Below are 24,896 nucleotides of genomic sequence, written 5' to 3' on the forward strand. Positions count from 1 at the left end.
ACAACCTATCCTAAATCAGGATGCCACTCTCCAGAAGGCCCTAGGTGACAGGCTTGTTCTTTCCTATGGACGACCTCCCTACCTTATGAGAATTCTCAGCAGCAACCACAGTCTATACCACAATAGTAATAATTCTGGAACTTTTCTGTGCAACAAGCCCCATTGCCAACTTTCTCCACATATCTGTTCTGGAGATACCACCACTGGACCTAACCACGTTAATTACAGAATCACAGGCACATTCTTCTGTTCCTCAACTAACATCATATATGCCCTCATGTGCCAACAATGCCCAAACACTATGTATATAGGACAGACGGCAAACACTCTTCCACAAAGAATGAATGGACATAGAACAGACATCAAACAACTCCAAATACACAAACCCATCAGCCAGCACTTTAATGGAGTGGGTCATCCTGTTAAAGACCTGAAAGTTTGTGTTCTACTGAAAAGGGACTTCAAAAACTGCCTGCAGAGGGAATGCTCAGAACTAACATTCATAGAATCGTAGAACACTAGGACTGGAAGGGACCTTGAAAGGTCATTGAGTCCAGCCCCCTGCCCTCATGGCAGGACCAAGTACTGCCTAAGCCACCCCCGACAGACATTTATCGAACCTGTTCTTAAGTATCTCCAGAGATGGAGATTCTACCACCTCCCTAGGCAATTTATTCCAGTGTTTGACCACCTTGACAGTTAGGAACTTTTTCCTAATGTCCAACCTCAACCTCCCTTGCTGTAGTTTAAGCCCATTGCCTCTTGTTCTATCCTCAGAGGTAAAGCAGAACAATTTTTATCAATCCTCCTTATGACACCCTTTTAGATACCTAAAATCTTCTATCCTGTCCCCCCACCCAATCTTCTCTTTTCCAAACTAAACAAGCCCAATTCTTTCAGTCTTCCTTCATAGGTCATGTTCTCTAGACCTTTGATCATTCTTGTTGCTCTTTTCTGGACCCTCTCTGATTTCTCCACATCTTTCTTGAAATGTGGTGCCCAGAACTGGACAAAATTCCCCAACTGAGGCCTAACCAGCTCAGAGTAGAACATAAGAATGACTCCTCGTGTCCTGCTCACAACACACCTGTTCATGCATCCCAGAATCACGTTTGCTTTCTTTGCAACAGCATCACACTGTTGACTCACATTTAGCTTGTGGTCCACAATAACCCCTAGATCCCTTTCTGCCATACTCCTTCCTAGACAGTCTCTCCCCATTCTGTATGTGTGAAACTGATTGCTCCTTCCTAAGTGGAGCATTTTGCATTTGATTATTAAACTTCATCCTGTTTACCTCAGACCATTTCTCCAATTTGTCCAGATCATTTTGAATTTTGACCCTATCCTCCAAAGCAGTTGCAACCCCTCCTAGCTTGGTATCTTCTGCAAACTTAATAAGCGTATTTTCTACACCAATATCTAAATTGTTGAAAAAGATATTGAACAGAACCGGTCCCAAAACAGACCTGTACAGAACCCCACTTGTTATACCTTTCCAGCAGGGTTGAGAACCATTAATAAATACTCTCTGATTAGGGTTATCCAGCCAGTTTTGTACCCACCTTATTGTAGCCCCATCTAAGTTGTATTTGCCTCGTTTATTGATAAGAATATCATGTGAGACCGTATCAAATGCCTTCCTAAAGTCTAGGTATACCACATCCACTGCTTCTCCCTTAACCACAAGGCTTGTTATCCTATCAAAGAAAGCTATCAGATTGGTTTGACGTGATTTGTTTTTTACAAATCCATGCTGGCTGTTCCTTATCACCTTTCCACTTTCCAGATGTTTTCCTTAATTACTTGTTCAATTATCTTTCCTGGCACAGAATTTAAACAGACTGGTCTGTAGTTTCCTGCATTGTTCTTATTCCCCTTTTTATAAATGGGCACTATATTTGCCTTTTTCCAGTCTTCTGGAATCTCTCCTGTCTCCCATGATTTTCCTAAGATGATGGCTAAAGGCTCAGATACCTCCTCTATCAGGTCCTTGAGTATTCTAGGATGCATTTCATCAGGCACTGCTGACTTGCAGATATCTAACTTTTCTAAGTGATTTTTAACTTGTTCTTTTTTTATTTTATCTTCTAAAGCCACCCCTTTCTCATTAGCATTCACTACATTAGGCATTCCTTCTTCAGACTTCCCCCTGAAGACCAAAACAAAGAAGTCATTAAGTATCTCTGCCATTTCCTGTAACTGTTTCTCCCTCCTCACTTAGCAATTCAAATTCAAATTCATATTCAAATTTGACACATTAACAGATGGTTTGAACAGTGACAGCAATTACCTGACCCATTACAAGGACTATTTTACATACTTCCATATTTTACCTAACTCTTAACTTCCCAACCTTACACACGCACACACCCCACCGTCCCTCTGCTCTTTTGATTTACCAACCTGGATAACAATTATTCTGACTTGTCAACGTTGATAACAATTTTTGGACCTCATATATTGAGTCTGTTCTGGCAAGGCTATGGTCTGAAGAAGTGGGTCTCTCCCACAAAAGCTCATCACCTCATTAATTATTTTGTTAGCCTTTAAAGTGCTACATGACTATTGTTTTGTTTTGATAGAATACAGACTAACACCACTGTCTCTCTGTCTCTAATGGTAACTCTAATGGCACAAGATACTTTGGAACAAATAAGATTTTTAATTAATCAATCAGAGTGTGGTGGACCCTAAGTTTTTGCCATTCTCACCCAGCAATTTAATAGAAGCACAACCTAATTGTGAACCAAGTGAACAGAGCCTTTTGCATTCCATTGTCCCAGATGCTAAACTCCCTTTCCCCTCCTAGGTCCTTTCTAGGTACCTTTGAACTTGCTCAGAGTCTCGGAGAGAGCAACAGTTTTCAGGGAGAAACCACTGACTTGTCCTTCCACTTCAGGGGAAATCTCCGCTGGCGGCTGGAACTTCCCCTTCTCACACCTGGACAGAAACAACGTCAGATGGTGATACGGCATTTAGTGACTCGGTTCTTCAGTTCTTGCCAGTGAGTCTCTGCTCTGAGGGGCTGGGAGTTAGAATCCCTCGGCCTCTCCCAGCCTGAGAGCAGGTGCAGCACAGCCCAGGGCCCTGCAACATTCCCCTCGCAGGCCCCATTCAGATTCTAGAACTACGGCCTGGAGAGACCAGCTCTGGGGACAAAAGGGGAATTGCGTCTCCATGGCCCATTCACTCCTTGGCCTCCAGGCTCTGAGGGACAGGATGCTGCCAGTGGAAGTGCTGTACAAATCTGCCCACTAGGAACTAGACTCAGACACCAATTCAGCTAGTGCCCAGCAGTGACAAGCCGATGTTCCAGCCTCATAGTCCTGGGGCAGCCGGTCCTCCAGGGAGGTGACACCTCTAGGAAATACTTGAGGTCAGACTTTGTCATTGAGGGGATAATTGTAAACTCTGTGCAAGGGTGAGACCCTCAGGCTGGAGATGATCAGGGATATTTGTAGCTTAGATGTGACCCTCCCCTAACATCTCACTGTAGAGCCCTGGGGAGATTTGATGCAAACATCTTCTCCGAGGTTTTTCCCAACAAGGTGAGGTGTGAGGGGAGTGAGAGCCACATACCTGCTCAAGGTGCTTCTGACGTCCTACAGGGGAAGGAGAGAAAAGAATCTCAGTCCCACACAACACACACAGGGGATCCCAGGGAAGGGAGTTTGCAAATCTAGGGAAGAGGGGCCCTGCCCTGGCCCCAGGGCCTTGGATTCCCTGAGCTAATGGGGCTTTACCATCTCTAATAGCTCTGTGTATGTAACTCGACACCTCCAACTGCTGGACCCCAGAGCTTATGATTCAGGAGTCTCCCTTCCCTGTGTGGGGAGCTGGGATGTTTGTAACCATCGGCACCAGCTTCCACTTCTCCCAGGGGATGCAGAACCCCACTCCCACTCCACCCCCTCTTTCAGTGCCACACTTTGCCCCACCTCTTCCTGCCCCCACACTTCCTCTTCCCCACCTGTGCCCATCCCCGTCCCCCAGCACACCCTGGACCTGATCCTTTTCTCCCCCCAGCTGACTGTGGCTGGCAGGACGTGCAGGGAGAAGTGGAGGAGCTGTGGCTGGTGGGTGCAAAGCACCAACTTATTTTTTTCTCTGGGATCTCCAGCCCTGGGGCACACACAGAGTCTCTGTCTCTCCCTCAGTCTCACCTGCAGGAATTCACTCGCTGGCTTCTGACACTTCCCCTCCATCTCACCCATCAGCTCACTGAGACGGGAAATCTGCGCAGAGAGTTCACGGACATTGTCATTCTGGAGCCTCACAATCTCCACCTCCAGCTTCTCCAGCTGGGCCAGCAGGAGTCGCTCTTGTTCCTCCAGGAACTGACGCAGCTGCTGGAATTCCCACACGATTTTCTGCCTCTCCCTTTGTGTCTGTCTCTGCAGGAAGACAGGGGAAGGGCTGGTCAGGGACATGTGTGGAGCCTGGGCCCTGTCATGGGGAGCTGAGTGCGCAGGAGGGAGAACGTCTTTGAAAATCCTGATATCTGACTTTTGACTCTGTTCTGTGCACACAAGGCAGAAGAGTCTCTCGCGGTTTCCCCCTTTGTTCCCAGTTGTCTCTGAAAGGGAGGTTGCCAAGGCTGCCATGTTAGCACATTCTGTCATTCACGGGCTGTGGGAGTTCAGACCCCGAGCAGCAGGAGGCCGGGCTCAGCACCGCACCGACAGAGATGCAAGTGGACAAAGAAGAAGCAAACGTGTTTGAACAAAATGAGCAGACACAGCAGGCAGCACTGCCTGGGGACAGCCAGTTCCCTTGGGGAGGATTTGTGCGAAAGGCACAAGGGCCAGACCAGGGTTTCCCAACCTATCACGTTTGAAAAGGAGTCACCATTGGGCAGTTAACCAACCCATTCAATTAAGTTCTACCATTTCAGCCCTGCAGGGCAGGGACCTGCCCTCTTGCGTGTGAAACAGGAATAGGGCAGAGATCTGGGGAACCAAAGGAGCAGCGGCCAGCTGAGGTGAGGCAGGTGGTGGAGGGGGAGGTCGGGGTTGAGGGTTGGAAGGCTGAAGCCTGGAACTGGGGCTCAGAGGTGGTCAGGGCTCCGTGCCCCGTCCAGCTTCCAGCCGTGGCAGTTGGGGTCTCCCTCACACCTGGCCGGGGTTCCCGTGGATGGCGCTGCTGGCCGGAGTCCACACCTCAGCCAGATTCCAGCTGCGGGGGTCAGGAGCCTCTGTGACTCCCCGAGGCCCCTCCAGCCCTGAGTGACTCCTAGCCCCTGAGTGTGACTCCCCGGCCCCCTCTAGCCCCTGAGCGTGACTCCCCTTCCCCCTGAGCGTGGGGCTTAAGCCGGGGGGAGGGGTTTGGGGACGAGTGTTTTTCTACCACCACAGCTCTGGTTAACTAGAGTAACTGTACTGTTATTATTTTATTAATAATATTATTAATAAAAATAATAATATTTTATTCATGTATTTCCCCTGTTCTGTGAAATAACTATTATGAATCTCCACATGAAGGGGCACAATTTTATATGGGGTAAACTTTCACAGCTGCACAGAATAAAGTCGTTTAAAGCGTTTTATATTCAGGTGCAAAATTAGCTGGTTACGGCGCTGCCCATCGTTACCCCACCCCCGTGTCTGAATTGCCGGGGGTCACCAAGTCTTCCTGAATTGTCACATGGGTCCCTGTCTGGGAAAGGCCGGGAACTGCTGGGCTAGACCGGGGTGTGCTGGGGAGAGAGCTGTCTTCAGGCTGGAGAAGGGCGAGTTACAGGCTGTGGCTGTTATTACCAGTTCTATCACAGGGTTTATTGTTGTTATTGGCACCCCAGCAGCTCCCGCAGGCCCCAGATGAGATCTGCCCTCAGGTGTGTGGGGCCCTGCACAGAACCTAGGGAGGGAAAATCCCTGCCCTGAGCCATTTCCACTCTAACTGCAATGGAAGCTCAGGGCTTGTCTTCACATGGCTCTAACCCACCAATCCCCGATCACAGAGACACTCACTAGCTCTCCTTCACCAAGGCCACACAGGAGTCTGCCTCCAAACAGACCTCCCTCTGCCAGCCCTGATGGTTCATAACAGGGGGCACCTACCAGGTACTCCTGGCTTTTCCCCTCTCTTGTGCCTTTCAGTCCCAGCAGCTTTTCTCTCTCTTCTCTCAGAGTCTTCAAATGTGCCTGGATTTTTCCCTGAGGAAACAGGAAGGATTTGGGAGGTTTTACTTTCGGTTGAGAGAGGGATGGCGCAGAACTCAAGATAACTGTTAATCTTTGTGAGGTCAATACTCCCCAGGAGAGGACATGTTATTAATGCAGCCCCAGGGCTGGTCACAGCCAGACGTGTTACCAATTCACATTAGGGCTTTTTAGTAATTTGCGAGAGATCTGGGTTCTGCCCAAGCTTTGTGGGTACTTGCGAATTGCTGAGTGGTGCAGCACATTCCAGGGCACTGGAGTCACATGGGGGTGAATCAGCTGCTCCGTCTGAGCCCTGTCGTGGGTGGGCTTAGGGCACCTGAGGCCCACACAGCGTTCAGCCCAGCGACCTCCTCTAGTGCCGGCCGCAGCATCTGAGTTTAACCCCTCGTGGAGCTGCGCAGGAGTTCAGCCTCCCAGTGGGAACCTCCTCTCCCTGCTGGGCCTGGGGCCTTCAGCAGCGCGTCTTTCCCTCCCAACCACTGCTCCTCTTCACTGCTCAGTGCTGGTGAGATGGGCCTCATAGCGTCACAGCTGCCTTCATAGCAGGTAAAATCTTTAGATCAAAAAGAATCTCATCCCAGCCTGGGTCTCCAGTAATGTTCTCTGTTTCTTAGGACTTGCTCACACTGGTTTTGGTTTTGTTTGTTTGTTTTCCAGAAAAGCCCCTTTATGGGCAGGAGGCAGATCCCACAAACCCTTGTGTCCACACTGCAAAGCTTGCTAGTCTGGTCTAACAGGGCATTTAACTCAAAACATTAACTCCACCAAAACAAACAACTTTCACTGACTTCCTCCCTCTTTAGATTTTGAAACTGACTCAGTGGCTACATCTACACTAGCAAAAAACTTTGAAATGGCTATGCAAATGGCCATTTCGAAATTTACTAATGAAGCGCTGAAATACATATTCAGCGCCTCATTAGCATGCGGGTGGCTGCGGCACTTTGAAATTGATGCAGCTCGTCCAGATAGGGCTCCGTTTCAAAAGGACCCTGGCTACTTCAAAGCCCCTTATTCCTATGAGCACAGATTAAGGAATGCCAACCACAGGAGCGCTCCCATCGATGTTCAGCAGTGAGGACAGGGACCAATGTTGATGGCTGCAGAATTGATTTTAGGTACAGAATTGGTGTAACTAAAGGGCCATGTCTACACTAGCCCCAAACTTCGAAATGGCCATGTAAATGGCCATTTCGAAGTTTACTAATGAAGCGCTGAAATACATATTCAGTGCCTCATTAGCATGAGGGCGGCCACGGCACTTCAAAATTGACGCGGCTCGCCCTGACGGGGCTCCTTTTCGAAAGGACCCCACCTACTTCGAAGTCCCCTTATTCCTATGAGCAGACAGGAATAAGGGGACTTCGAAGTAGGCGGGGTCCTTTAGAAAAGGAGCCCCGTCTGGACGAGCCCTGTCAATTTCCAAGTGCCGCAGCTGCCCGCATGCTAATGAGGCGCTGAATATGTATTTCAGCGCTTCATTAGTAAACTTCGACATGGCCATTTACATGGCCATTTCGAAGTTTGGGGCTAGTGTAGACATGGTCAAGTTGCGTAGCAGCCGCCGACATTCCCAGTAAGAGCAGACGTAGCCTCAGGGGATGTCAGGCAACTTCGAAGGCAGGCTAGAAGCAAAAAGTGAAGCTGGCCCAAACACTGGCTGAAAAATGCCTCTTGCTTAAATAGGTTCCCTCTCTCCCCACTCCTCCCCCACAGGCATTCGTTAAGCATCCCCCCAAAATGGAGGTCGGTACCAGGTGGCAGAGTTACATGTCTTTAACCCAGCCACCTCCCAAAGCTACAGAACAAAAAGTCATTTACAAGCCCTCAGGTTAATTGCTCAGTCATGAGGAAAACTAACCCCAGAATCTCCAGCAATGGCTGTTATTAGCATCTCTAACTCTAAACAAGCACACACGGCGTATTTCCAACTACTCACAACAATTACACACTCAGCAGGTCAGAACATTAAATGTAAATCGGTTACAAACCATCTTTTGTTCAAAGTATCTCTAAGTTATACAGATTTACAGTCACAGCCCATTTTCCATACAGCACAGTGGGGAGGGGTGTCCCTCACAAAGACAAACTTAAAAACTTCCTTTGTTGCCTTTTTGCCAGACTGGAACATCACTAATTTGTACAGCAACTTTCAGGTCCTGAAGGCTGCACACACCGGAATGGTGCCATTGACTTGTCAGTAAAACGCAAAGTTATTACCCATCAGCCTGGACAGCAGCTCTGTACCTTGTACTCCTGGGCAGCCTCCTGGATGGGAACCACAGTGTGAGTGCAGTGAGCCCGGGACTCTCTGCAGATCACACAGATGGGGGTTTGATCCTCTTCACAGAACAGCTTCAGAGCCTCCTGGTGCTCCCCACACACCCCGTCCCCGCCTGCTCCCTTTGCTGCCTGCAAACTCAGCCGTTTGGCTATTTCTATAACATTGGCCAACTGCCTGTTGGGCCGGAGGTGTCTCTGCTGCACAGTCTCTCTGCACTGAGGGCAGGAGGCGGCTGGGTCAGGTCCCTCCCAGCACTGGCTGATGCAGGCTCGGCAGAAGTTGTGCCCACACTCTGTAATCACTGGGTCCTTAAAGAACTCCAGACAGACAAGAACAACAAAAAGTCTTGTGGTCTTGTGGCACCTTATAGACTAACAGATATTTTAGAGAATAAGCTTTCATGGGCAAAGACCCACTTCATCAGATGCACCTGATAAGCAGGTCTTTGCCCACGAAAGCTCATGCTCCAGTATATCTGTTACTCTATAAGGTGCCACAAGACTTTGTTGTTGTTCTCGGAGCTACAGACTAACATGGCTCCCTCCCTGATTCCAGACAGACGGGACATGTGGCTTCTTCCTGGAGACTTTGCAGGGGGCTCCCTGCAGCCATGGCTCCCTCTGGGCTGGGAACAGGGTGAGTTTCCCTTCCCTGAGCTCAGGAACAGGCTCATGTGCTGCAGCGAGTGGGTGTTTCCCTTCCTGGATCTGACTCAGGCTGTTTGCTGGGCTGGGAGGAGCTCACCGGTGACACTGGGGCCCTGGGACTCCCACGAGCTCATTGACTGGCCTAAGCACTCATGGGCAGCTGGAATAAATCTGTTAGTCTTCCAGGTGCTGCAGGCTCCTCCTTGTTGTGGCTGAAACAGACTAACAGGCCCTGACTGAAATCAGAGCCCTGGAGGCTGTTGTGGGAAAGGGGTGACTAGAGCCAGTTTCAGGTGTGGCAAGTCACTGACAGGGGTATAAAGAAGCAGTCCAGTAGCACTTTAAAGACTAACAGCATAATTTATAGGTGATGAGCTTTCGTGGGACAGACCCACTTCTTCAGCCCATAGCCAGACCGGAACAGACTCAATATTTAAAGCACAGAGGAGGCAGGGAGGCCACCCAGAGGGGCCAGGAGGGGCAGGGGACACCCATTTAGCAGTTAAAGTTGTGGTGGGGATGTGGTGGGAGCAGCGCATCTCTGGAGTGCTACCTCCCCTCACCTGTGCTCACAGAGGCTTCCCGCGGACATCAGCCTCCCCCTGTGGCGGCAGGGCAGGGCAGGGGTAGGGGCTGTGTCTAAGGGGGCCGCCAGTCTGGGCAGAATTCACTGGTCTGTTTGGAGGGGAACACTGGTGTTTCTTTGTCATCGTTTTTTATTATTTAGGGAGTAAAATGTTCTCAGCTGCACAGAATAAAGGGCCATAAGTATTTTTTAAATATTTTTTCCTCCATTTCACAGTTGTGGGAAATATTTGGGGGCTCAGACAATCGGGCATCAGGGAATCGTCATTCAGTGACAGGAGACACTGACACACGGAAAGTTTCTCTCTCCATTTTATTTTTGAAATATTTTTTGTTGTAGGACTGCTGCTTTTAAATCTGTTACTGAGTGTCCAGGGAGATTGAAGTGCTCTCCTGCAGGTTTGTGTATGTTACTGTTCCTGGTGTCTGATCTGTGTCCATTTATTCTTTTACATAGAGACTGTTCAGTTTGGCCAATGCAAATTGCAGTGGGGTATTGCTGGCACATGATGGCATGGCATATATTATATTAGTAGATGTGCAGGTAAAGGAGCCCCTTATGGCGTGGTTGATGTTAGGTCCTGTGATGATATTGCTGGTGTACATATGTGAGCAGAGTTGGCAGTGAGGTTTGTTGCAAGGATTGGTTCTAGGCTTAGAGTTACTGTGTTGTGGTCTATAGTTGCTGGTGAGGATTTGTTTAAGGTTGGCAGGCTGTCTGTAGGCAAGGACTGGCCTGCCCCCCAAGGTCTGTGAGAGTGAAGGATCATTGTTCAGGATGGGTTGCACATCACTGAGGATGCACTGGAGAGGCCTTAGTTGGGGGCTGTATGTGATGGTCAGTGGTGTTCTCTTGTTTTCCTTGCGAGGCCTGTCTTGTAGCAGGTGGCTTCTGTGTACCCGTCTGGCTCTATCAATGTGATTCCTCACTTCCTTACATGGGTATTGTAGTTTCAGGAGAGCTTGGTAAAGGTCTTGTAGATGTTTGTCTCTGTCTGACGGATTGGAGCAAATGCGGTTGTACCTTAGTGCCGGGCTGTATACAATGGATCGTGTGGTGTGCCCTGGATGGAAGCTGGAGGCATGTAGATAAGCACTGAGGCCTGTGGGTTTTCGGTATAGGGTGGTATTTATGTGACCATCGCTTATGTGCACAGCAGTGTCCAGGAAATGGATCTCTTTTGTGGACTGGTCCAGGCTAAGGTTGATGGTGGGATGAGAACTGTTGAAATCACGATGGATCTCTTCAAGAGCCTCCCTCCAATGGGTCCATATGATGAAAACGTCAGTGTAGCGCACGTAGAGGAGGGGCACTAGAGGACGAGAACTGAGAAAGCGTTGTTCCAGGTCAGCCATAAAAATGTTGGCATACTGTGGGCCATGCGGGTACCCACAGCAGTGCCACTGATTTGAAGGTATAAATTGTCCTCAAATCTGAAATAGTTGTGGGTGAGGACAAGGTCACAAAGCTCTGCCACCATTTGTGCCATGGTCTCATCAGGGATAATGTTCCTAACAACTTGGAGTCCATCTTCATGTGGGATATTGGTGTAAAGGGCCTCTACATCCACGGTGGTTAGGATGGTGTTTTCAGGATGGTCACCAGTGGACTGTAGTTTCCTGAGGAAGTCAGTGGTGTCTTGAAGAAAGCTGGGAGTGCTGGTAGCATAGGGTCCAAGTAGAGAGTCCACATATCCAAACAATCCTGTGGTGAGGGTGCCAATGCCTGAGATGATGGGGTGTCCAGGATTCCCAGGTTTGTGGATCTTGGGTAGCAGGTAGAATAAACCTGGTTTGGGTTCAAGGGATATGTCTGTGTAGATTTGTTCCTGTGTTTTTATAGGGAAAGTCTGGAGCAGATGCTGTAGTTTCTTTGTGTACTCCTCAGTGGGATCCTCGGACAGAGGCCTGTAGAATGTGGTGTTGGAGCATTGCCTGGCAGCCTCCTTTTGGCAGTCTGTCCTATTCATGATGACAGCAGCGCCTCCCTTGTCCACCTCTTGGATGACAATGTCAGAGTTGTTTCTGAGGCTGCTGATGGCGTTGCGTTCTGCAAGGCTGAGGTGATGGGGTAAGAGATGCCGCTTTTCCACAATTTCTGCCTGTGCACGCCGGCGGAAGCATTCTATGTATAGGTCCAGTTTGTCATTTTGACCATCGGGGGACTCCATGAGGAATTCTTTTTCTTGTACCGTAGGTGGAAGGGTACCTGTGGGTCACTGCGCTGTTCAGTGTCATGTTGGAAGTATTCCCTGAGTCGGAGATGGCGAAAGTAGGATTCCAGATCACCACAGAACTGTATCAAGTTTGTGGAAGTAGTGGGGCAGTGGGAGAGTCCCCAAGAACGGGCAGATTCTTGTGCTGGGCTGAGTGTGTAGTTGGATGGATTGACAATACTGCTGGGTGAGTTAAGGCTACCCCTGTTGTGGCCCATATGGAAAGGAGGAGTTTAGATAGTTTACAGTCCTTTTTCTTCTGTAGAGAAGAGAAATGTGCATTGTAAGTCTCCTGTCTTGTTTCAGTGAAGTCCAGCCATGTGGAGGTTTGTGGGGAAGGTTACTCTTTTATGAGGGTCTCCAGATTTGAGAGCTCTCTGTTGATGTTTTCCTGTTTGCTGTACAGGATGCTGATCAGGTGGTTCCTCAGTTTCTTAGAGAATGTGTGGCACAGTCTCTCACTGTAATCTGTGCAGTTGGTTGATTTCAGTGGGTTTTTCACCTTCAGTCCTTTTGGTGTGATGTCCTTCTGTTTGCATTTGGAGGGAAAGATGATGTCTGTCTGTATCCTTGCAAGTTTTTCATGAGGTTGATGGATTTCCACTCAATATGGCTAAATGCAGTGCCTTGCATGGTGACAAGTGACAGAGGATCAAACTACAACACCCGTCTAAGGAAGTGAGGAGACAGATTGACAGAGCCAGACGGGTACCCAGAAGCCACCTGCTACAAGACAGGCCTTGCAAGGAAACAGGAGAACACCACTGGCCATCACGTGCAGCCCCAACTAAAGCCTCTCCAACACATCATCAGTGATCTGCAACCCCCTTTGCATGCAGACAGCCTGCCAACCTTAAACAAACTCTCACCAGCAACTATAGACCACAACACAGTCACTCTAAACCTGGAACCAATCCCTGCAACAAACCTCGCTGCCAGCTCTGCTCACATATCTACACCAGCGATATCATCACAGGACTTAACATCAACCACACCATCAGGGGCTCCTTTACCTGCACATCTACTAATATAATATATGCCATCATGTGCCAACAATGCCCCACTGCAATTTACATTGGCCAAACTGGACAGTCTCTGTGTAAAGAATAAATGGATATAAATCAGACATCAGGAATAGTAACATACACAAACCTGCAGGAGAACAACTCAATCTCCCTGGACACTCAGTAACAGATTTAAAAGCAGCAGTCCTAGAACAAAAAAAATGTCAAAAATAAAATGGAGAGAGAAATCTCTGAGCTGCAATTCATTTACAAATTTGACTCCATCAACCAAGGATTAAACAGAGACTGGGAGTGGCCAGGCCAGAACAGACGCAATATTTAAGGCACAGAGAACCAAAAATAGTAATCAAGGTTGACAAATCAGAAAAATATTATCAAGGTGAGCAAATCAGAAAGCAGAGGGGCAGAAGTGTTGGGGGGGAGTTGAGAGTCAAGAATTAGATAAAGCCAAATATGAAAAAGAGCCCCCCTAATGACCCAGAAAATTCGCATCCCGGTTCAAACCACGTGTTAATGTGTCGAATTTGAATACAAAAGAGAGTTCAGCAGCCTCTATTTCCAAAGTGTTGTGAAAATTCCTCTTCAGCAAAACACAGACTTTCAGGTCATTAACAGAACGGCCCGTTCCATTAAAGTGCTGGCTGACAGGTTTGTGAATCAGGAGTGTTCTTATGTCTGTTTTATGTCTATTTATTCTTTGTCTGAGAGAGTTTGAAATCTGTCCAATATACAAAGCATCTGGGCATTGTTGGCACGTGATAGCAGATATGACGTTAGTTGAGGAACATGAGAATGTGCCCGTGGTTCTGTGAATAACCTGGTTAGGCCCAGTGATGGTATCTCCAGAATATATCTGTGGATGAAGTTGGCAACAGGCCTTGTTGCAAGGAAAAGTTCCAGGACTGGTGTTCCAGACATGAAAACACTCCTGTGTGTGTGGGTTACATGTTTCCACTAGCTGGAGAAGAGCACCCTGAGCTTCAGAGACCCAGGGACAACCCAGGTGAACCCCCACTTGTAACTTCCCACAGGCAGATCTGAACCAGTGATCTCTGGAGCTTAGTGCCTGAGCCTCTGCAGTTTGAGCTAAAAGCCACCTCCCGCTTAGCTAAGGCTGTGGAGGAGACTCATTTGCTCTCTGTGTATGTGGTTCAAGTGACCCTGCGTGGGAGAGTGAACCACACCTACGTGTCCAGCATCAGAGAGGAGCCGCGTTAGTCTGTATCTTTGAGAACAACAACAAGTCCTGGGGCACCTTCGACACTGACAGATATTTTGGAGCATGAGCTTTCACGGGCAAAGACCTGCTTCACCGGCTGCATGAGTCGGGGGGTGGTTTCCAGAGGGGTATTTAAAGAGGGAGGTCCCAGGAAAAGGGAGGGCCAGAGTTGTGTAACCCAGCTTGATGTGGGCTCCTCCTCCTCCTGCAGTGCAGCGCCCCTGAAGCCAGCTCTGACTGGGGTGGCAGACCAGGGTGCACCGGCTTACTGTCACCTCTGTGCGCACCTCTCCCTAAGGACTGTCTGGGGCAGTGTCAGTGGCCAGGGTTCTGTGCATCAGACAAGAGGAAGGCGCCTGCAGGACAGAGATGTCAGTGGAACAAGAGATCAGAGGAGGAAATCTGGGGCACTGGGAGTTTCAGGGGCTTTGAGAGACTGAGTCTGAAAAGGGACAGATGGAATTAACCCACACCCAGAGTGTGTCCTACCTTGTACTTCCACGAGCCTCATCCAGGCCCAGCACCATGTGAGAGCTGTGCTCGGACCTCCAGCAAACCACACACACGGCTTCCCCGTCCTCCTTGCAGAACAGATCCAGGCCTTTGCCGTGTCTCTCACAGGGATTCTCAGTTCCAGGTTTGAAATCCAGGTGTTTGACTTTCTCCACGATATTTGCGAGCTGGTAGTTATTCCGGAGAGCCCCTCTCGGGATTCGGGCTCTGCAGCTGGGGCAGTACAAAGGGTCAGAGCCCAGCTCTGCCCACGTCTCACAGTACTGAGTGATGCAGCCTCGGCAGAAGTTGTGCCCACACTCTGTGCTCACGGGGTCCGTGAGATACTCCAGGCAGATGGGACACTTGGTTTCCTCTTGGATTTCCTGTACAGGAGTCGCTGCGGCCATGGCTGGTGAGGGCTCTGGGCTTCTCTTCTCTTCGCACGAGGAACAGGTTTGCTGATAATGGGCGGTGCCTGTTCTCCTGCCAGGGGCAGAGGTACAGAATGAGGTGAGCAGAAAGGAGAGGCGGGCGGGGGGTGGGGGAGCTGCAGAAAGACAAGCAAAGGAGGCAGGAGAAGGACATGGGCAGGGAATGGGAGCAGCGGGTGTAAAGACGTAGAAAGGAAATGAAAGGAGAAGGGGGGCAGGACACAAACAAGAACACAAAGGGTTAAACTCAGGCTGTGTCTGCGCAGTGAGTGTTGGGGTTTGGGTGGGGCTGGATTGTACCCTAGTGTCCCCCCCACGCTGCCCACGTGCTGCTGTGGCCTCCCTGCTCTTGGCAGCGTGCTCAACTCCTGCAGTGTCAGCGCAGGTACCGGTACCGAGCTGGGAATCGCCTCCCAGGGGCTGTGTCCAGGTGCCCTCAATTGAACTAGGAGATTCTTAGCTGGCAGTGAGGGCGTCCGCAGCCACCCCCAGGCCTGCACTGAAACGGCTAACGGTGGAAACTAGCCCCACTAAGTTACCTCAGCGACACTGTGTGCGGAGGGGCCCTAACCTGGCTGTGTCTGGCTGAACATCCCAACACCCCCCGGTACCAGCCGGGCTGCAGGCACTCCCTGGGCTAAGGTCACAGGCAGCTGGTGACGAGGCATGAAACCTGCAGCAACTCACCAATCAGCAGCAACCCCTGAGCTGAAGGGAAAGTTTATAGCAAGTCAGCCAAGCTTTATGACAGCGCAGTCTAAAGGTTACAGCCCAGCCCCCGCACAGCGCCAGCTGCGAGCTGACCGAGAGCCTTGGGGTTCACAGGTGCACAGCTCCATACGGTGAAGGGAACAGAACAGTCCTGCCCATCCCCCACCCCACCGAACCCCAGTCCAGCTCCTCCAGATCTTCCCAGCGGTTTTCTTTCTCCTGGGCCAATATTAGCCCATAGTCCCTGCGTGGGCTGGTGCTGCTGGGGGGAAGAGGAGCCAGGGATCCATCCGTGGGTTGGACTGGCTCTGGGGAGAGGTGTGATAGCTCAGGGAGCAGGGCCAATGGGGACTGCTCAGTGCACAGAGCTGCACATAATGAACTCAGTGAGCAGCATCTGCTTCTCTGCTCAGGCACTTTCCACCTGGGGCTCGTGCAAATGTTCCCACCTACTACCATGGGTCGAGATTCCCACTCAGGTTGTACCAGGGCTCCTTTGACCTCAGCCAGTGTCTGGGCCCTTGCGAGGTTACTCCCCTGGCAGGAGACACTGACTATAGGAGTCAGGTATTTCTTTGGTGCAAACTCTATTAGTTACAAACAATATCTGTGCATTCCTGTAGAAACCAACAGCAGCCGGCAGTTCCCTCACTCAGAACCCCACATCTGTCCTTCCAGGGGACCCTGGGCCTGCAGCAACCTCTGTCTGTCTGCCTGCGTCCCGCCAGGGTCACACTCCCTACTGCTTTTCTTGGCTCTGTGCCTCACACATGCGGAGCTTCCAGCCAATCTCTCAGCCCCTGTGTTTCCAGCCAGCTCCAGGGAACCTCCCCCCCCTGCCCCCCCGAGGCCTGCTCTGCACTTAACACCTAGCTCAGAATATAAGAACGGCCAGACTGGGTCAGACGAAAGGCCCATCTAGCCCAGTAGCCTGTCTGCTGACAGTGGCCAATATCAGGTGCCCCAGAGGGAATGAACTGAACAGTTAACGCTCTCTCTCCTGCCATCCATCTCCAGCCTCTAACAGAGGCAAGGGACATCATTCCTTACCCAGCCTGGCTCATGGCCATTAATGGACCGAACCTCCATGAATTTATCTAGCTGTTTTTCAAACCATGTTACAGATCTGGCTGTCACAGCCTCCTCTGGCGAGGAGTTCCTCAGGTTGACTGTGCGCTGTGTGAAGAAGAACTTCCTGTTATTGATTTTAAACCTGCTGCCCATTAATTTCATTTAGTGTCCTCTAGCTCTGATGTTCTGGGAATAAGTAAATAATTTATCCTTGTTCACTTTCTGCAGACCGCTCATCACTTTATCTACCTCTATCATACCCCCCCTTAGTCTTCTCTTTTCTAAGCTGAAAAGTCCTAGGCTCTTTAATCTCTCTCCACATGGGACCTGCTCCAAACCCCTAGTCATTTTAGTTGCCCTTTTCTGAACCTTTTCTAATGCCAATACATCTCTTTTGAGATGAGGGGCCCACACAGTGTTCAAGATGTGGGCGTACTGTGGTTTTATACAAGGGCAATAAGATATTCTACATCTTATTCCCTGTCCCTTTTTCAATGGTTCCTAACACCCTGGTTTGGTTTTTGGGCGGCCATGGCAGGCTGCGCGGATGCTTTCAGAGAACTGGCCCATGACTCCAAGGTGTCTTTCCTGATGAGTTGTAGTTAAATTAGCCGGGCTCTTGTTTGGAGGACAGGAGGGGGATGTTCTGTGACAGATCACAGGGGAGTGGGAGAGAGACAGAGAAATACAAAGGGCTGGGAAATGGATGCTGGAGAAATGGTGCTGGAGCAGGGCTGTCTCCACCTGTGCTGGTGCCCTACACAGCCCAGCCCAGCCCAGCCCAGCCCAGCACACACACCCCTGCGGCCGCCCCTTCGTCCCCCAGACACATTCCATCCCTTCCCCAAGTCCCTGTTCTCACCCCTCTGCTTTCTACCCCACTTCCCGCTTCACCCTCATTCCTCCCTTTCCTGATGCCTCTGCCTCCTCCCATCCCTCCTCTGCCCCCACCCCCATCCCACCCCTTTTACCAGGTCCCTGCCCCCTCTTCTCCCACCATGCTGGGATCTGGTAATACAGGGTGGAGCTGATCCAGGATGGTGGCACTGCTGCCAGCTCCCCACTACCCAGGCACCCCTGAAGTGTGGGGCCCCCCAAAGCACAGGGCCCAGGGCAGTCAGCCTGACAGAATGGCTCTAGGTACCTCCCATGCTCACAGGCCCCCACATCGCCCCGTCAGCCTCTGTCCATGTGGAGGGGGAGGCCCTGGGTGACGGCCTGGGGGAGATTTACCTGTTCACCGCGCTCATGGGCTGGTTTGACGTTAGCTCCCCAGCAGGTCGGGAGCAGAGACTGGCGGAGAGATCGTGGCCGAGGGAGAGAGGTTTGTATCTTCGCTTCTCGTCCCTTCCTCCAGAGAGATCCGATGGCGTGTCCTGCCCAGGGAAGGGAAACAGACCTGGGGGAGGTGGGGTCTGGGTAGCTGGGCCGAACAGCTGAGCCCAGAGCCAGACTGAGTGTTCAGAGACAGCCTGAGTGTGTTACAGAAGGCAAGAAAAACCCACTCACTTTCCCTCCTGCCCACCTGTACGGGGTCTGACCCCCACACTGGGCTGAGCTGTGGCCTTTACGACTCCACAGTGGGCAGGCCCAAGCCTTTCTGCAGACAAAGGGGCCTCCCCCAGGCTCTGTGGGGGGGCTGCCCTGGGCCCCAAAACCCAACTGACGACTCCGGACAAGGAAAACAGAAACGAGAGCAGGTGTGATGGTGAAAGGGTCAAACTAGGGAAGGCGAAGGGGAACCCGAGCGGAGAGCCCCGGACAGACGGCGCCCACTGGCTCGCACGGGTACGGGTGAACCTGGCGCCTGCTGCCCAGAGCATCGCCACATGGATGCATCCACCGACCGAAAGGAAAGCGGGTACCACAGTCACACACCTGCCCCTGCCCTCAGCTCCTCTTCCCCCTGGTGCTCTGAGCGGCCGCCTCGGCCCCAGCCAGCAGGAGGATGAGGAGAGGCTGTGAGCGTGTGGGGCTGCGGATGGGGTGTGTCTGAACAAACACGCGAGGGGACGAGGCCAGTCAGAGGCTCGGCAGGAGGCTGCAGGGGAGCAGGAGGGGGCTGCAGCCCGGCGCGCTGAAGGCAGACGTGCGCCAGGGGCTGCCCCGCACCACAGGCGGGACAGGCTGCGGGGGCGGGGGCACCCCACAAGGTCTCGCCCGTGCTCACAGCCCCACTGAGGAGCCGTCAGCGCATCTCCCCGACGGGCGGCAGGACTGAGGTCGGTCGAGCTGAGGGGGGGAGGGGAGGGGAGTCTCTGCGGGGGTGGGGGCAGTGCTGGACAGGCGCCCTGGGCCGTCCGTCCATCCGCCACCGGCTCTGACAGACGCCTGGGGGGGGGACCTGCCCCTGGCGCCCTGGGGGGCAAACCGCTCTGAGGGGATGGAACGCTGAGGGAAAAGGGCGGGAAAAACCGGTTAGTTCCGGTTCCAGCGGCCAGCGCCCGACCCCCCCCCCCCCGCACAGCTGCGCCCAGGGGGGTCCCGGTCAGGTGCTCCCGCTCCATTGGGAGTGCGACAACCCAGTGACCACAACCACAGATGCGGCCATGGACACGTGTTCAACACAACCCCCCAGCGGGTGTGTCCGCAGCGCACGGGGAGCCCGGGGGGAGACCCAGCCCCTTCCCCCCCCACACACAACGTGCCCCTTGAAACCAGCTCTCCGGCCGCCGCTTCCCCCGCTCCCTCGTCCCCGCCCGCTCCGGGCTTCAGGGAGAGTCGGGCACAACTGGGCGGGAGCCGCAAAGCGCCAGCGCCGGGAGTCCCGGGATCGCAGGAGCCCCTCGGAGCAGGGCCACGCGGCAGAGGAGCCGCAGGGGGCCCGGCTCGGACTCGCTCGGCAGGGCTGTCTCCGGTCCCCGCCCTCGGGGGCAGCACCGGGAGGGGTTTGGCCAGCGCTGCGGGTGGGGGTGGGCTGGGCTGGAGCCGGCGGGCGCTTATCCCCTTCTCGGCAGTTATTCCCAGCACGGCTGAGCCAGGGAGGTTCCCCTCTGCTGTGACGCGCGCCCGGTTCCCAGGGATTCGCCCTGCGGCCGCCGGGCCGCGCCGCGTGTCTGGGTTGTGCAGCCGGCTCGGGTCTGTCGCTGCCCACGGGGGGGGGGTGGGGCTTTGTCCACCCCTCGGCTCGTCTCTCGTTCTCCCGGGGAGCCGCCGGGCCCGACGGGCAGAAGTCCCAGCGGGGCGGCGTCTCGCCCGGCTCTGCGCTGCCCGAAGGCGAGGGGGGATCAGGCGCGTCTCTGTGTGTCCCCAGCCCCGCTCGGGAAGAGCCCGGTCTGCACCGCCACTGGCCGCGCTCCTTGGCTCGTGCGACCCGGGGGCGGGAGCTGCCGAACGGGTCTGCGCACCTCGTGCGCCGAGGCGCGGCGGGACGGGGGGGGGTTAGTTATGATCATTTTCAAGGAGCGCGTCCTGGTTTGTTTTGCATCACTTGTAATGTCAGGAGATGGCTGTAAATGGCCGCGCTAGTGGGAGGCCTGGGGAGATCAGACGGGCCGGGGGTGTCGGGTGAGCACGAATGGGCGGTAGCGGGGGGGACTCGGGGTTGCAGCTTTGTAGCTGTGAGCTCGCACATTGGCAGGAAATGTGCCAAGTGCCCGGGCCCCCCCACTGGGCCTCTCCCCTCACTGGGCTCCTCCTGTCCCGCCACTGCAGCCCCCTCCTCACCCCACCCTCAGCATCGACCCGACCCTGCCCCCCACAGCCTGCAGCTGCTCCCCCAGCCCCTTCCTGCCCTCCCCCTCCCAGCTCACAGGCCTGGGCACTGATGCGGGGAGCAGGCGGGCGATGCCCCTTAGACGACCCCATGGGAGCAGGGCTGGGGGCTGCTCAGTGCTGGGAGGGGTCAGTCTGTGCCGCGGGGTCACTGCCAGGGACAGGGATTCCCTGCGGCTGCGCTGGGAGGGGGCAGATTGTCAGGGGAGCCGCGTTTGTCCCCCCGGGGTTGGGACCGGGACTGAAATAAGGGCGGAGGAGCCCGGAGAAGGTGCGGGTGAAAGTGCAGAGATGGGACCTGTCAGTCACATTGTAAAATGAGACCTCGCCCGCCTCGTAGTGCAGGAAAATCCCCACCCGGCCGGGCCTGGCGCTCACGGGGAGGGGGCTCCAGGGGGAGGTGAGGGCCTCGTATCCCCCGTCCCTCAGACACACGGCCCAGTATCCATCCTCAGGGGTGTGTGACCTGCCCCTTCCTGCGCACAGATCCCCTGCACACCCCCAGGTACCACCCACTCCTGTCTCCCACCTCCACCTCCCAGCAACACCTCCCGCCCGTGAGCCGCTCCGCGCCCAGCACACAGGGACAAGGATCAAATCTCTCGGCGTTGCGGGACAGATCCTGGCGGGTGTCTCCGCATCTCACACGTTTCCCATCCTCAGAGAGGACGAGCCGGGGATGAGCCGTGTCTGGATCCAGAGTGACGTCCACTGGGGAGAGTCACAGAGTCAGTGCGGGGGCAGGGCTGGTCCCTGGGGTCGGAGGGAAATGAACCTGCGCCCCAGTGATCGCTCTGGGGGTGTTGTCTGAGGGGAGTCAGGGCCGCTCTGCCTGGGAGGAGACGCTGAGGGAGGAGGGCAGGGGAGTGGGGAAGGGGTGAGAAGGTGTCAGGGAGGGCGGAGGAGGGGCCAGGCTCACAGCTGGAGAGGAGAGAGAAGGGGCAGGTGATGGGGAGGTGTGAAGGGAGAGGGGCAGGTGATGGGCACAATGAGGGCAATGGGGGGCGGAGGAGCAGACCCCATAAGCCCTGGGAGGGATGAAGGGGGGTACCGGGGGCTGCAGAGGGTGACGGAAGGGGCAGCAAGGGGCGGGGCTGAGGGCTGTGAGGCGATGGGGAGCTCCCATGGGGCAGGGGACCAAGGGGAGGGACGGGTGCTGGGTGGGGGGGCTGAGGGGTGGGGCAGGTGCCAGCACCATGGGGGGCAGGGAATGGGCAGCCCCAGGGCACAGAGTGAGGCAGGCACCCGGGGGCCGAGGGACCGGCCGGGGCAGGGCAGCCCCAGTGGGGGAAGAGGGAAGGAGGAGGGGGGTACCGGGGGCTGCAGGGGGGAGGGGAGGAGCAGGGGTGGGGGTAGAACAGGGCGATGGGAGGGGCAGCGCTGGGGCAATTAAGGGGCAGGAGTGGGGGCAGCTCCAGGCCCACAGACAGGAGTGAGGGGCTGGGCTGGGGCGGTGGCCCAGGGACAAGGGGAGGGCAGGAGTCGAGCTGGCCTCTGGGGCACACAGCAGGAGGGGGAGGGGCGACACCCCAGCACACAGGAGGTGAACAGGGGCAGGGGGAGGAGGAGGCTCCAGGGGAAAGGAGGGGGCAGGGGAAGGAGACAAAGGGGGTGAGCAGGGAGGCAGGTACCAGGGGAAGGGGGAAGAGTGGGGCAGATCTCAGGACACAATAGGGCAGTGAGGGGAGGGGCGGGTGCCAGGAATAGGGAGGTGTGGGGGAGGGGGAGTGAGCAGGAGGGATGGGGGGTGGGGCAGAGGGTCATCTGCAAGGAGGGCAGAGGGGGGAAGGACGTGGGCACCAGGGGCCAGAGATGGGGGCGGGAAGGGCCCACGTCGGGGACACAAAGGAGACAAGGGACGAGACACGGGGCAGACAGAGGGGCAAAGGGAAGGGCCGGCACCAGGGGGCAGACGGGACAATGGCTGAGAGGGGGCTCAGGGGGCAGAGGAGCGGTGAACAGAGGGGCTGGCCCAAGGGACCAGAGGGGAGGGGGTGCAGGTGTCAGGGAGGCAGGAGATGAGGGGAGGGTATGGGGAGAACTAAAGGGCAGGGAGCAGAAGGGGGGGTGAGGGGAGGGGCAGGCAGCAGTGGTGGGGGGTGGGAAGAGGAATAGGATGGCACGGGGGGCAGAGGAGCTGTGGTCTCTGTGGGGGGAGGGGGAGAGGAAAGGCAGTTCTGGGGGGCAGAGGGGGAGGGGAGCTGTGGTCTCTGTGGGGGGAGGGGGAGAGGGAGAGGGAGGAGGCAGTTCTGGGGGCAGAGGGGAGCTGTAGTCTCTGTGGGGGGAGGGGGAGAGGGAGGAGGCAGTTCTGGGGGCAGAGGGGAGCTGTAGTCTCTCCGGGGGGAAGCGGAGATGGGGGAGGCGGTTCTGGGGGGCAGAGGGGGAGGGGAGCTGTGGTCTCTGTGGGGGGAGGGGAAGAGGGAGGAGGCGGTTCTGGGGGGCAGAGGGGGAGGGGAGCTGTGGTCTCTGTGGGGGGAGGGGAAGGGGGAGGAGGCGGTTCTGGGGGGCAGAGGGGAGCTGTGGTCTCTGTGGGGGGAGGGGGAGGGGGAGAGGGAGGAGGCAGTTCAGGGGGCAGAGGGGGAGGGGGAAGAGGCAGTTCTGGGGGGCAGAGGGCAGCTGTGGTCTCTGTGGGGGGAGGGGGAGAGGGAGGAGGCGGTTCTGGGGGGCAGAGGGGGAGGGAGAGAGGGAGGAGGGAGTTCGGGGGGGCAGACGGGAGCTGTGGTCTCTGTGGAGGGAGGGGGAGAGGGAGGAGGCAGTTCAGAGGGGAGCTGTGGTCTCTGTGGGGGGAGGGGGAGAGGAAGGAGGCGGTTCTGGGGGGCAGAGGGGGAGGGGGAGGGGGAAGAGGCAGTTCTGGGGGCAGAGGGGGAGAGGGAGGAGGCAGTTCTGGGGGCAGAGGGGAGCTGTGGTCTCTGTGGGGGGAGGGGAGAGGAAGGAGGCAGTTCTGGGGGCAGAGGGGGAGAGGGAGGAGGCAGTTCTGGGGGCAGAGGGGAGCTGTGGTCTCTGTGGGGGGAGGGGGAGAGGGAGGAGGCAGTTCTGGGGGGCAGAGGGGGAGGGGGAAGAGGCAGTTCTGGGGGCAGAGGGGGAGAGGGAGGAGGCAGTTCTGGGGGCAGAGGGGAGCTGTGGTCTCTGTGGGGGGAGGGGAGAGGAAGGAGGCAGTTCTGGGGGCAGAGGGGAGCTGTGGTCTCTGTGGGGGGAGGCGAAGGAGGAGGCAGTTCTGGGGGGCAGAGGGGAGCTGTGGTCTCTGTGGGGGGAGGGGGAGAGGGAGGAGGCAGTTCTGGGGGGCAGAGGGGAGCTGTGGTCTCTGTGGGGGGGGGAGGGGAGAGGGAGGAGGCAGTTCTGGGGGCAGAGGGGAGCTGTGGTCTCTGTGGGGGGAGGGGGAGAGGGAAGAGGCAGTTCTGGGGGGCAGAGGGGGAGGGGGAAGAGGCAGTTCTGGGGGCAGAGGGGGAGAGGGAGGAGGCGGTTCTGGGGGGCAGAGGGGAGCTGTGGTCTCTGTGGGGGGAGGGGAGAGGAAGGAGGCAGTTCTGGGGGCAGAGGGGAGCTGTGGTCTCTGTGGGGGGAGGCGAAGGAGGAGGCAGTTCTGGGGGGCAGAGGGGAGCTGTGGTCTCTGTGGGGGGAGGGGGAGAGGGAAGAGGCAGTTGTGGGGGCAGAGGGCAGCTGTGGTCTCTGTGGGGGGAGGGGAAGAGGGAGGAGGCGGTTCTGGGCGACGGGGGCGAGAGGCACAAGGCTGGGGGTGCAGTCGGGGGCGAGCAGAAGGGCCGGCAGCAGTGCCAGACTCTGGCTGTGGGGTTCAGGCCCCAGCACTAACAGCCCTGCAGGGATGGGGCTCCAGCTGCTCATTCCCGACCCCTCCCCACACACTTTGCTGACCCCCACCCCAGGCGCCAGCGCCCAGCCGGAGCTGCAGCTCCCCCCACCCCCCCCAGTGCCCGAGTGTCACATGGGCGCCGAGACTCTCTGCCACGGGCCGCACACAAACCCTGGTGGGAAACCAGGAGCCTTGGCCCCAGCCGGACACTGGCGACCCGCCCCCAGCCCGGCGCGGTGCGGAGCTGAGCGGCCCCCGGGGCTCTGCCACGGCCACGGCAGCAGCGGCTGGGAGCCCCCGGCCCTTCTCCATCGCCAGGCCCAGGGCGGCTCCCCCTCTGCTCCCCTCGCTGCAGACAGACGGGGGGAGGCGGGTCCCTGCAGAGCCGGGGTCACTGCTGAGAGCCCCAGGAAAGCTGCCCTGGGCTCCGGTCAGTGGCGCTCACATGGCGGCGGAGACCCTGGTGGAAGCCCTGGGTGACTCCCAGCTCGGTGGGGACGGGGCTCAGCGGGTTCAGCTCCACGCG

General features: G+C 55.4%; 2 protein-coding genes and 1 pseudogene across 2 annotated transcripts in view; all 3 read right to left on the reverse strand.

Annotated features, from left to right (window-relative positions):
• The window catches only part of LOC142024740 (uncharacterized), a 372,768-nt gene that overhangs the window by 194,701 nt on the left and 153,171 nt on the right, over nucleotides 1-24,896 (reverse strand). The window contains 1 exon segment of the mRNA XM_075016918.1: nucleotides 4,368-4,377. Within this exon segment, the coding sequence (XP_074873019.1) occupies nucleotides 4,368-4,377 (10 nt within the window).
• LOC142024959 (tripartite motif-containing protein 10-like) lies at nucleotides 4,261-19,492 on the reverse strand. The gene is made up of 4 exons (XM_075017349.1): nucleotides 18,085-19,492; nucleotides 14,633-15,121; nucleotides 6,063-6,158; nucleotides 4,261-4,397 (listed from the first exon to the last, which is right to left on the reverse strand). The coding sequence occupies exons 1-3, from the start codon at nucleotides 18,099-18,101 to the stop codon at nucleotides 6,137-6,139; spliced, it is 528 nt and encodes a 175-aa protein (XP_074873450.1). The 5' UTR covers nucleotides 18,102-19,492; the 3' UTR covers nucleotides 4,261-4,397; nucleotides 6,063-6,136.
• LOC142024581 (E3 ubiquitin-protein ligase TRIM39-like) lies at nucleotides 20,619-24,682 on the reverse strand (annotated as a pseudogene).

The sequence above is a fragment of the Carettochelys insculpta genome, chromosome 22, assembly GCF_033958435.1.
Source record: "Carettochelys insculpta isolate YL-2023 chromosome 22, ASM3395843v1, whole genome shotgun sequence".
Taxonomy (NCBI): domain Eukaryota; kingdom Metazoa; phylum Chordata; order Testudines; family Carettochelyidae; genus Carettochelys; species Carettochelys insculpta.